The 11658-nt window shown below is 35.5% G+C and overlaps 1 protein-coding gene and 1 pseudogene across 1 annotated transcript; one reads left to right on the top strand and one right to left on the bottom strand.

Moving 5' to 3' along the window:
• Positions 1-3668: 3668 nt before the first annotated feature.
• On the top strand, positions 3669-9264 carry LOC143627434 (putative phospholipid-transporting ATPase 4). The gene is made up of 10 exons (XM_077097256.1): positions 3669-5535; positions 5624-5734; positions 6030-6306; positions 6393-6481; positions 6554-6638; positions 7011-7220; positions 7315-7440; positions 7543-7641; positions 7917-8108; positions 8421-9264. Exons 1-10 carry the CDS (start codon positions 3755-3757, stop codon positions 9105-9107), a joined length of 3657 nt encoding a protein of 1218 aa, XP_076953371.1. The 5' UTR covers positions 3669-3754; the 3' UTR covers positions 9108-9264.
• A 719-nt stretch (positions 9265-9983) lies between these two features.
• Positions 9984-11458, bottom strand: LOC143627433 (glycylpeptide N-tetradecanoyltransferase 1 pseudogene; annotated as a pseudogene).
• Positions 11459-11658: the final 200 nt, after the last annotated feature.

The following is an 11658-nucleotide window of genomic DNA, read 5'->3' as shown; positions in this document are numbered from 1 at the left end:
GGCTATATGGGGGTTTTTACATTTGTTATTACCCATGTTGCAATTTGTGCAAATTTAGCTTGTACCAGTTGTTGATGAGACTTACAAACAAAATGAACTAAATTTATACAAACACTTTAGACCTTAGATATGAAAGTGACAAAGTCAATCATTATAACTTAAATTTAGGTCAAAAGGATAAGTTGACCCGAACTCATTTTTCTAAGAAACCATATTGACCCGAACCAAATTGATGTTTTTTTTAAAAACGACCCATTTTGACGATAACTCATTTTGCTAAGAATCCATATACGAAATCTGCAACTTTGACCCGTTTAGCATTTTGGTCAGACTTATTCCTTATTCTTAATGTTGACCTTCTTTAACATATATTTTTCAACAATATTAAATTATGTTATCATTGCAGCTGATAATCTGATTTGGGTTGTGATAACTTTTAAAGTAGATATCCAAACACCCGCATAGTAGGATTTATTAAATGAACGACAAAAAGTTAAATGAAAAAAATACGTTACCAGGTGCCGAGGGTCAGCAAGCATGGGGGAAAAGACCTCTAGCAATAAGTGATTGGCTGTAATGAAAAATAAATAACATTAAGCTTCTAGTTCAAACCAGTTTACCTCTAAATTGTCAAATAATACATAAATTAGAAACATCATACCTAACTAAATGTCTTATGGTAGATTGTTTACAGTTCCTAGCACCACTGTGGCTACCAGAGATGGCTGAGTTAACTGGATCATAGATCACTCCAAACATCCAGCCAACAACCTATACACAAGTATCTCATAAACGATACCAATAATAAAAATTATATTTAACAATGAAGGAAATAATATTAAACAAAGTTACTATGATTATTGGCAACACTACGATTCTTGATGACAAATTTCTTTATTTTTTACTGTTGCTACCAGAAACGATTGAGTTAACTCGAGATCAGAGATCACTCCAAGCATCCAACTAGCAATTCCATCACCGCCTACAACCTATACACACATATCTGATAAGAGATAATAAAAATAATAGTGAAAACAAATAAAAAGTAATGTGCATAAGGCGCATGAGTTGGATCTTAGAAATTAACAATCAAGATTCGTGCCTAAAAGTGTCACACTCACTATCAACAAAACAAATCATAGTTTCTATTTCATAAACCAAATTGTATACCTGAAAAAAGAAAATATATTCATAATACTTACTAATAGTGAAAACCATTTGCTATAAATCTAGAGCTATACTATAAAAATTGATTAACAAATATATGTTCAATGTGGGGATGGTAAAGGTTGATGAGCAATTCCATTTCGGTTCACAATTCATCATATTGCAAAACTCAAAGAACACTATTTAGAACATCTGACAAACAAAACTTCCTCAAGTATAGCTGGTGAACTATAAAAAATAAAATAAAGCTTCGATCAATTCAAATGGGCATAAATTAATGATCGATTGAGGGCACAAATCAAAGATCGATCGGATAATAAAATATTATTACCTGCAAATGAATCTTCAAAATCAATTTCAAAGGTTTAGACTAAAGAGTACCCATACCTTAATAGTGAATCCGGCAAAGATGGTGGAACGGAGCCTGAATAATATATTGGAATCTGTAAATTGAATTTGTATAGTTGTAAATAGAATTAGGGTATAAAATTATCATAGAATTAGGGTTGAATTTGTAAACTGAATCTTTGAACATAAGCATAAGTTTCGACATCAGATGAATCGAATTAGGATGCAATCGGATCACATATGAAACGGATTACCCATGAATCGGTTTGTTTAACGATGACATCAGATGAATTGGATCACATATGAATAGGGATGAATATGGTTTGTACAGAGGAGCCCGTGTAGTTAATTATTTATTTATTTTGATTAATGAAAAAAAAGGAAAGATTATATTATTAGGAAAAAATGTGTGGCAATTTGAAGCTATTTGATGAAAAGTAGGAGTTTGGTTAAAAATCCATTGTTTTATTATATATATATATATATATATATATATATAGAGAGAGAGAGAGAGAGAGTAATAATGTGATTTATTAAATACAATGAAAATTATAATAGGAAAAGATATAAATCATGCTATATAAAGATTGAATTCTCAACATCAAAAAGTCAAATAATTAACTTATGTTTTAATTCGGTTACTAGTAAGCATCAAAGTATGGTTTATTTAAAGACTATTAATCTTGAAGCCAGGGATGAGATCGGTACCGTACCAGTCCCGAAAACTCAAAACTTTGGTATCGATTTGGTACTGACGGTACCAAATCGGTACCGATTTCGGTACCGGTACCAATCGGTACCATACTGATTTTTGCTCATCCCTAATTGAAGCTTCATGCGTGAAACCAAACCGTTAGTAACGATTCAGTTTAAATTTTCAACGGTTCAGTTTTGGTTTTCAACGATAAAAAAAAATCGAACCAACGGTTTGGCTCACGGTTTAACTTAGAAACCATTAAAACCAAATTGTGAACGCCCATAGGTAATGCATTAATTTTTTTAATTGAAAAAAAACTATAGCAATACCATACTCAAATTAAAGGTAATAAAATGCTCATTTTTATAGTGCAATTTTTAAAAAAATACATTAATATATGAAAAAGTTACGATCGCTGGAAAATCGTTGGTAGGAATTTGATTTACAATTAAAATCGAAAGGAATACATGGATAAAGATGAATGTTTAAAGTTGTAACTATTTCTTAAATTTACAAAAGCTGAGTAAAGTTGAGGGGGTAATGTTGTAACTATTTATATGCATATTTTCTAATGAACAAGTTTTCTAATATCTTACATACTATAGAAAGTGTACCTTATATTTTACAAGTTATAAACTACTTAAAAAACAGATGTCTTAATTTTTCCACGTATTCGTTTATTATATATAGTATAAATTATTAACATAATCTTGTAAATTTATTTTTAGAATTGAAAAAGTAAGACAGGAAACAATAAATGGACCCACACACATCAATGTTTCAGCCACGTAGAAGCGAGTGGACCCACATCATGCCGACGAGGGTCGGAGTATGTTGGACCGCTTCAATTAAACTTCTCATAAGCAAAAAATACTTCTTTTTATGCACATAACTTATATTTTCAAACCACTTAACACCAATAAATAATCAGATCACTTGGTCAAATCAAATATTAATAATAATCATAACATAAAGTCTTGAACTCTAAGCCCAAATTAATATTAATATTAATATTAATACAGTCGACGGAGAAAGAGGGGTTTGCAATTGCAATTGCTTCCGTTGCCTGAACCCTTATGCTTCTTCACCTCCGATCCCAGCAACAGTCAGCCGCATTCTTTGATCTTATCGAATACCCATTTACATTTTTGATATTATTATTCATGCTGCTTATCAGGTTACTTTCTTCATTACTGTTTATGGGTTTGTGTTTCTTTGATTCATTTTTCGGTAAAGTATATTCTTTTCCTGTCTTTCTGCCTTCATTTAGCTGATTTGTTCATAAAGTTTTTGAATTTATGTGATTTGGTGTTTCAATTGTCGGTGTTTGCATCTTTTGAGTTGTGGGTAAGGGTTTTCGTTTGATCTTTCATGTTGTTTGGTTAAATTTTTGAAGTAATTTTGTTGGTCAAAGCTTGTTTAGGTTTGTTGACTTTTATTAAAGGTATTGATTATTGTCTTTGTATGGTAAATTCAGCAGGCTTATGAGTTTATTATATTAGAGGGCTTTTTATGTGACAAGTTTGCTGAATATTGTGAAATATGGCTGGTGGAAGAATAAGAGCTAGGATAAAGAGGAGTAGTTTGTATACATTTGGATGCATACGGCCGCCTCGTGAAGCGATAGACGAGCCTCATCAGTTTGAAGGGACGGGGTTTTTGAGACACATTTGTTGTAATCAACCTGGATTCCATAGGAAAAAGCCCCTGAAATATTGTACAAATTATATTTCCACCACGAAGTATAATGTCATCACGTTCTTACCGAAAGCGCTCTTTGAGCAGTTCAGACGTGTTGCTAATTTGTATTTCCTGTTAGCTGCAGCGTTGTCTCTGACGCCCGTTTCGCCTTTCTCGCCTGTCAGTATGACTGCACCTTTAATCTTTGTGGTTGGGCTTAGTATGGCAAAAGAAGCTGTGGAAAATTGGCATCGGTTTATGCAGGATATGAAGGTGAATATGAGAAAAGTTTGGGTTCATAGTGGAGATGGTGTGTTTGTTAGAAAACCATGGATGAAACTCGAGGTTGGAGATGTGGTAAAAGTGGAAAAAGATCAGTTTTTTCCTGCAGATTTACTCTTCTTATCTTCTAGCTATGAAGATGGAATTTGCTATGTGGAAACTATGAATTTAGACGGTGAGACGAATTTGAAAGTTAAAAGATCTCTAGAGGTAACCTTGCCTTTAGAGGATGATGCGTCTTTTAAAGATTTCAAAGCAACAATCAAATGTGAGGACCCGAACCCTAATTTGTACACATTTGTGGGAAACTTTGAATATGATCGCCAGATGTATGCGCTTGATCCTAGTCAGATTCTTCTTAGAGATTCCAAGCTTCGTAACACCGGTCATGTGTATGGTGTGGTGATATTTTCAGGCCATGATAGCAAAGTTATGCAAAATGCTACTAAATCGCCTTCGAAAAGAAGCACAATTGAGAAACAAATGGATAAAATCATTTACGTACTGTTTACTCTTCTTGTGTTGATTTCATTAATCAGCTCAATAGGTTTTGCTATAAAAACAAAATATCAAATGCCCGATTGGTGGTACATCCCTGCTGATCATCAGGGTTTGTATGACCCGAAAAAACCTTTATTGTCGGGCTTTAGTCATTTGATTACTGCCCTCATTCTTTACGGGTATTTGATACCGATTTCGCTTTATGTTTCTATCGAGCTTGTTAAGGTTTTACAAGCACTGTTTATAAATCAAGATATACACATGTATGATGAAGAAACATGTACTCCTGCTCAAGCCCGAACATCAAATTTGAACGAGGAGTTAGGTATGGTGGATACAATTCTATCTGATAAAACCGGGACGCTAACATGTAACCAAATGGATTTTTTGAAGTGTTCAATAGCTGGAGTCCCGTATGGGGCCCGTCCAAGTGAAGTTGAACTTGCTGCTGCGAGCCAGATGGCTATGGACCTTGATGGGCATGGTCATGAATCTTCTAGAATCGGTGTGCCAAACGGGCCTGAAATCGAATTGGAAGTTGTACCTACTCCAAAAAGTGTAGGCTCTCATAGTCGAATCAAGGGGTTCAGTTTTGAAGATAATCGACTAATGGATGGAAATTGGACCCGGGAGCCCAATAAAGATGTTATCTTGTTGTTTTTACGGAGTCTTGCTCTTTGTCACACAGCAATTCCCGAGCTAAATGAGGAAACGGGAGTTTATAATTATGAAGCTGAGTCACCAGATGAAGGAGCTTTTCTTGTTGCAGCAAGAGAATTTGGATTTGAGTATTGCAAAAGAACTCAATCAAGTATATTTGTTCGTGAAAGACACGCCTCATCTCACGAGCCCATTGAGAGGTATTGATATGATTTTGATTTTGATAAATATTTTGTTTTGTCATCATAAGGTTGACTATTGATATTCTTACATGATACTGTTAATCAGGGAGTACAAGCTTCTAAATATCTTGGATTTCACCAGCAAACGAAAGAGGATGTCAGTTATTGTTCAGGATGAAACCGGACAGATTTTGTTATTGTGCAAAGGTGCAGACAGGTCAGGCCCTTAAATTTGGTTTTTTGTCCAAAACGTTTGAAAACTTTGAAATGAGTGGGTTAGGTTGACCCGAAACACTCTGTCCAAAAAAATTGACATTTTCAGGAATGTATAGTGAGTCGGACAAATTTTACATAACTCATAATTATTTCAATAATGACTTCGTTATTTGAATAAAACGACTTACGGACTTAAAAAGATTTATACATTAGAAGTAAGTACTTGAATTTGTCACATCTAGCTGTTTCATTCCAAAATCCAACAAATTTAATTCACTTGTTGGCTAACAATACAGCATCATCTTTGACCGTTTATCCAAAAACGGAAGATCATTTGAGGAAGCCACCAAAAGGCATTTAAATGAATATGCAGAAGCCGGATTACGTACATTAGCATTTGCTTACAGAAAGCTTGAAGCTTCTGAATATTCTTCTTGGAATGATGAATTTATGAAAGCAAAAACCTCCATTGGTGGTGATAGAGATGCAATGCTTGAACGTTTATCTGACATAATGGAAAAGGACCTAATTCTTGTTGGTGCAACCGCCGTGGAGGATAAACTTCAGCAAGGGGTATTGATTATTGATTTAGTAGCATCCTATCAATGTTTAACTTTTTTTACTTTATTTCTTCTTTTAGTTGATGTTTTCTTTAATAGGTGCCTCAATGTATCGATAAACTGGCGCAAGCTGGTTTAAAATTATGGGTTCTTACTGGCGATAAGATGGAAACCGCAATCAACATAGGGTAGGATTTAAAGTCCTAATTGGGTTTGTGAAATTTTGTAAAAATATTTGAACGTTTTTTCGGGTTGTGTAGATTTGCTTGCAGTTTGCTTCGGCAGGGGATGAAGCAGATATGTTTAACAACAAATGTGGATATGGTGGCCCACGCTTCGAATACGGTATTTGTTCTTATTGGGTCATACAAAGAGGTGTAAAAATAGACTGGTCGAGTGAGTTAGGAAATGGGTCATTTGGGTCAGAATTGTTTGTGATGGATCAGTCTGTGTTGATACGCAAACATTTTCTTGCCCTTTTTAATGAAATCTTGTAAACAAGTAATGTATTAAATATGATTACAAAAACTGTATTAGTATAAACTAATATACTTTTTAAAATTATGTGGCTTAAGAGGTCATAGGCATATAATATTATATCCACTTTCGGTTGTTTCTGCCCATTTGATTTGTTCCATTTTACCAAGATTTTAAATTTTTTCTCGCTTGATAAAATTTAGCAAAAACTTACCTTTGTTGTTACATGTTGCTAATCAGGCTATAAAGGAGAATATATTGATGCAAATTACCAATGCATCTCAAATGGTTAATCTTGAGAAAGATCCACACGCTGCATTTGCATTGATTATTGATGGGAAGACATTAACTTATGCATTGGAAGATGATTTGAAGCATCATTTCTTGGATTTAGCCATTATATGTGCATCCGTCATCTGTTGTCGTGTTTCTCCTAAGCAAAAAGCATTGGTAATAATAATAATACTTCTAATATCTTTTTGTTGATAATTGCATTATGTATAGTTGCATTTAACTGAATATAACATGTAAATGTTTTAATTAGGTTACAAGATTAGTAAAAGAAGGCACCGGCAAAACTACTTTAGCAATTGGAGATGGTGCAAATGATGTTGGAATGATTCAAGAAGCAGATATTGGTGTTGGTATTAGTGGTGTTGAAGGAATGCAGGTTCGTATATATGTTTAATACCCCTTTTGAACGGTTGATTTGGGTTATGTTTTCTTTTGACCCGCCACTTGCAGTCTTATTCAACTTTTTGGCTTTCTACAGGCTGTGATGGCAAGTGATTTTGCTATAGCACAATTTCGGTTTCTTGAAAGGCTTCTTGTTGTACATGGTCATTGGTGCTACAAAAGAATTGCTCAAATGGTACAACTACAAACCAATTATCTTAGCATAGGTTTAAGATTTAATTTGTAGAGCCGACAATTTCACCCTATTTGCTTCTAAATGCTTGATTTGGGTTGCGCTTTATTTCAAACGGGCCGTATAAAAAGTTTCGCTATAATGAGAGGGTTAAATGAGTCAAAACAAGGTTAAAGACCTCAAACGTTTATATTTGAATGGGGAAATATGTGTATACAAGTTCCACCTCTATTAATTTGTAGCATGCTGATTGACTTTGAATTTTTTTTGCAACACAGATTTGTTATTTCTTCTACAAGAACATTGCTTTTGGGCTAACGCTTTTCTACTTTGAGGCGTTCACGGGCTTTTCTGGACAATCGGTTTATGATGATTGGTATATGTTATTGTTCAATGTTGTTCTTACATCGTTGCCCGTAATTTCACTTGGAGTTTTTGAACAAGACGTGTCTTCTGAGATCTGCTTACAGGTTAGTCGTCTTGAATTTCATTATCATGTGAAAGAAAATGGGTCAAACGGGTGGATAAAATAGCCAAGTAGCTTAAAACAGAACAGGTCACATTGGTTTAGAGTTGAGTCGCGTTATATGGGTCAAATGGTGAAAATGAAAAAAAAAATTAACTTAAGGTATGCGTTGAATGGTCAAAGATCTCAAAAGCCAACAAAACTATATCTTTAAAACATTAAGCTTTCTTGTCATTTTATTTAGAAATTTCCATTATTACTAAAACAATACTATTACAAACTTCTTATTAATTTTATGAACAATTACAAACTGCAGTTTCCGGCATTATATCAGCAAGGACCAAGAAACCTGTTCTTTGACTGGTATAGAATCTTTGGGTGGATGGGAAACGGTCTCTACTGCTCCCTAATCGTCTTCTTCCTCAACATCATAATCTTTTACGACCAAGCATTCCGGTCAAACGGTCAAACTGCTGATATGGCGGTGGTGGGGACCGTCATGTTCACATGCGTCATCTACTCAGTCAACTGCCAGATCGCTCTCACCATGAGCCACTTCACATGGATCCAACATTTTCTAATCGGGTCAAGCATTGTCACATGGCATGTTTTTCTCATATTATACGGTATGCTTTCACCCAGTATCTCGGGAAACGTGTACAAAATCTTTCTAGAAGCTCTTTCTCCTGCGCCGATTTACTGGCTTAGCATATTGTTAGTGGCGGTTGCTTGTAATCTGCCTTATTTAGCTCATATATCCTTTCAAAGATCGTTTAATCCGATGGATCATCATGTGATTCAAGAAATTAAATACTATAAAAAAGATGTTGAGGATCGGCATATGTGGCGGAGAGAGAAATCGAAAGCAAGACAAGAAACAAAGATTGGATTTTCGGCAAGAGTTGATGCGAAGATTAGACATTTGAAGTTGAAGTTGCAAAAGAAATCTTCAGTGTTTAGTCCTCGGGCTGTATCAGGACCATTGGAACCGACTGCAAGTTAAGTTGTATAATACCTGACTTTTTTTGTCTTTTGGTTAATATGCAAAGGGGTGAGTCTGTCTTGAACTGAACTCATATTGGATATAGTGACAAATGTTAATGGTAGGTTGGTTGGTTGTAAGTAGTAGAATTGTGAGGAGTTTGCTTGACAGTTGAAATAGATAGTTTGATATCTGCATAACCATGTGTTTACATTTTGTTGGGAATATATGTGTGTGTGTACATGTTCACTTTTAAAGAAATTAGTGTTATGCTAACTTGAAATCGCATCAGGTTTCATTAAAAATTATACACAATTTATCAGGCAAGATGGAAGAAGATGGTCTAAGAGTTTAAGCTTTAGAATTCATCTATTCTCACCTAGTAGCATGCCAAGTGTTGCTCTGGTACTATATTGCAACTCTCACCATAATCATGATATTGTTGTTTTGCTTTCACTGGCTCAAAGTTTTGTTTTTTACCGTCAATAATATTACTCTCGTCTAAACACACTTAACTTCGGAGTTCCTGTGAGATACAGTGTTTGTGGCTCTCATATTAACCACTAAAACTCAAACCCGAATGGACAGCACAATATATTTGAGATGGGTACTCGGGTATGAGATTAATTATAAAAATTTCACCATGTATGTGAGACATGTATAATAAGACTATGATAATTTAGCTACTTCCACTGTATATTTTATGAAATTGGAACCAAAGCAACAATCAGACAGAAAGATACATCAGATCAAAGAACAATTCCTCTTAATAAATTATCGTCCGGGAGACGCGATCAAGTTCTAACACACATCCGACTACCATGAAACATGGTATGATCATAAAGTTTATGAAAATTCAAACCAGAATTCAGGATACCAACAAAAAATAAATAAAACTAAAACCCTCACAAGTTTATGAAAAAAAGAAGTTTACCAGACAACAAAGATTGATCAACGATGGCCTCACTGCTTAATTTAACCGGTAATTGTACAAATTTCAGCTCCTTCAAGAATAACTCATTTTCCATAACCTTTATTGGCACACAGATTACAAGAGAACAAGCCCAAGTTCTGATGGTCTCAACACTTGATTCAACCGGTAATTATACAAATAATACTGAAGTTGTCCATCACCGGGCCCAAACTTCAGCTCCTTCAAGAAAACCTCATTTTCCATAACATCCAAAGCATTAAAAACATCATAACCCTTTTTCTTAGCCACAATAAGCGCATCATTCATCAACTGAAGCAACGGAGTCTTGGTAGACGCGTTGTAATAAGAATATGCAGCTTTCAGAGTCGAGTAATTTTGATTACCAATAACTGTTGACGGAAGTGTGTAAAAGCTGCAGAAATCAGTAACATCGTGAGTTTCAGAGCTTTCGACTAGAAAACTGTCGACCACATCTTCTTTAGGTAGCAGCCAATGTTCCACATCATTTTCATCCAAATCGGGTGCTACTACGAACCGCTTCAAGTAACCTCTAAGCAAACGCGTAACCGCAGGAACGTCACGAAGCTCCATTTTTCTAAAGCCGGGTGTGATCGGTGAATCCGGTAACTTGTAGAGCTTAATCGTTCGGCTCATAGTCATTCGTGCACCGAGCCTAGAAAACCCTACATCTATGAGCTTCTTCGGGTTCAAAGATCTATGCCAGTATTGACAGGTGGAAATAGGCGTCGGTAACACCACACCAGCGGTATAAGCCGCCTGCCAGATATTTTCCAAATGTACTCTTCTAGTAACTTCTTTAATCATAACCGGAGCAAGCCTTTTCGACCTTAGTTTCTTATGAACACAAAGAAAATTAATCTCCGCCATCTTAACAACAGCGTCTTTAGCCCTGATTCTTGCCGGCACGCCCGTTATAAAAGCTACAAGCTTTTTCGAAGCTTTAACCCGTACACCAATATGCCAGCTTCTGTAATAACCGGGAGGCCGAAGCGCCCACTGAAGAAAATCCTTGGAGTAATTAAACCTAAACATGTTTTCATCATCTTCGACATAATTATTAGCAAGAAGACTATAAACCTCCGAGCACATCTCCTCCGTATCCATGTCACACGTAATCCACTCATACGGGCCAGGTAAATTATACGGTTCCTGCTTTACTTCGGACAACGGCGTCGGTGGCTCAATGGGGCCTTCGGGTAAGGTCGGGTTTCCTGAATCCTTAAACTGGCCAACAGGCTGTGTTTCCCAGAACTTGTGCCTTTTGGAAAGAGTCATGGCATCCTGAACCTTTTGTGCGATGGCATCGATGGATGTTTCACTCTCGGTGGTGTTCGGATCTATCGTTTCGGGGTTTTGGTTTTCGGGTGGTGAAGCTAAACTCACATTGTTATCGGCCATCTCAATTTTGGAATAAAAACCTAACAAGTGTATTGTTTATCAAACTTAGGTGAGTAAATAACAAAACCCATTAACATTAACATTAAGTATTACTCAGTATGTGAACAAATTAAAGGTTAATTCGGATATAGAACAAGAGATATATGAAGTATGATAGATTAACAGTATGACGCAAATTAACAAAAATAAGTGATGAAGATCTATAAACCGAAGGCAATA

The sequence above is a fragment of the Bidens hawaiensis genome, unplaced genomic scaffold, assembly GCF_021521415.1.
Source record: "Bidens hawaiensis isolate Kalapana, Puna unplaced genomic scaffold, B.hawaiensis_p1.1 tig00004682_1, whole genome shotgun sequence".
NCBI classification, from domain to species: domain Eukaryota; kingdom Viridiplantae; phylum Streptophyta; class Magnoliopsida; order Asterales; family Asteraceae; genus Bidens; species Bidens hawaiensis.
Note: the sequence above shows the minus strand (reverse complement) of the source record. Positions and strands in the feature narration are given on the sequence as shown.

Coding starts and splice junctions, on each gene's coding strand:
- LOC143627434 (XM_077097256.1), top strand. CDS start 3,755: ATGGCTGGTGGAAGAATAAGAGCTAGGATAAAGAGGAGTAGTTTGTAT. Junction 7,221..7,314: donor CTCCTAAGCAAAAAGCATTG/GTAATAATAATA, acceptor TGTTTTAATTAG/GTTACAAGATTAGTAAAAGA. Junction 7,642..7,916: donor ACAAAAGAATTGCTCAAATG/GTACAACTACAA, acceptor TTTGCAACACAG/ATTTGTTATTTCTTCTACAA.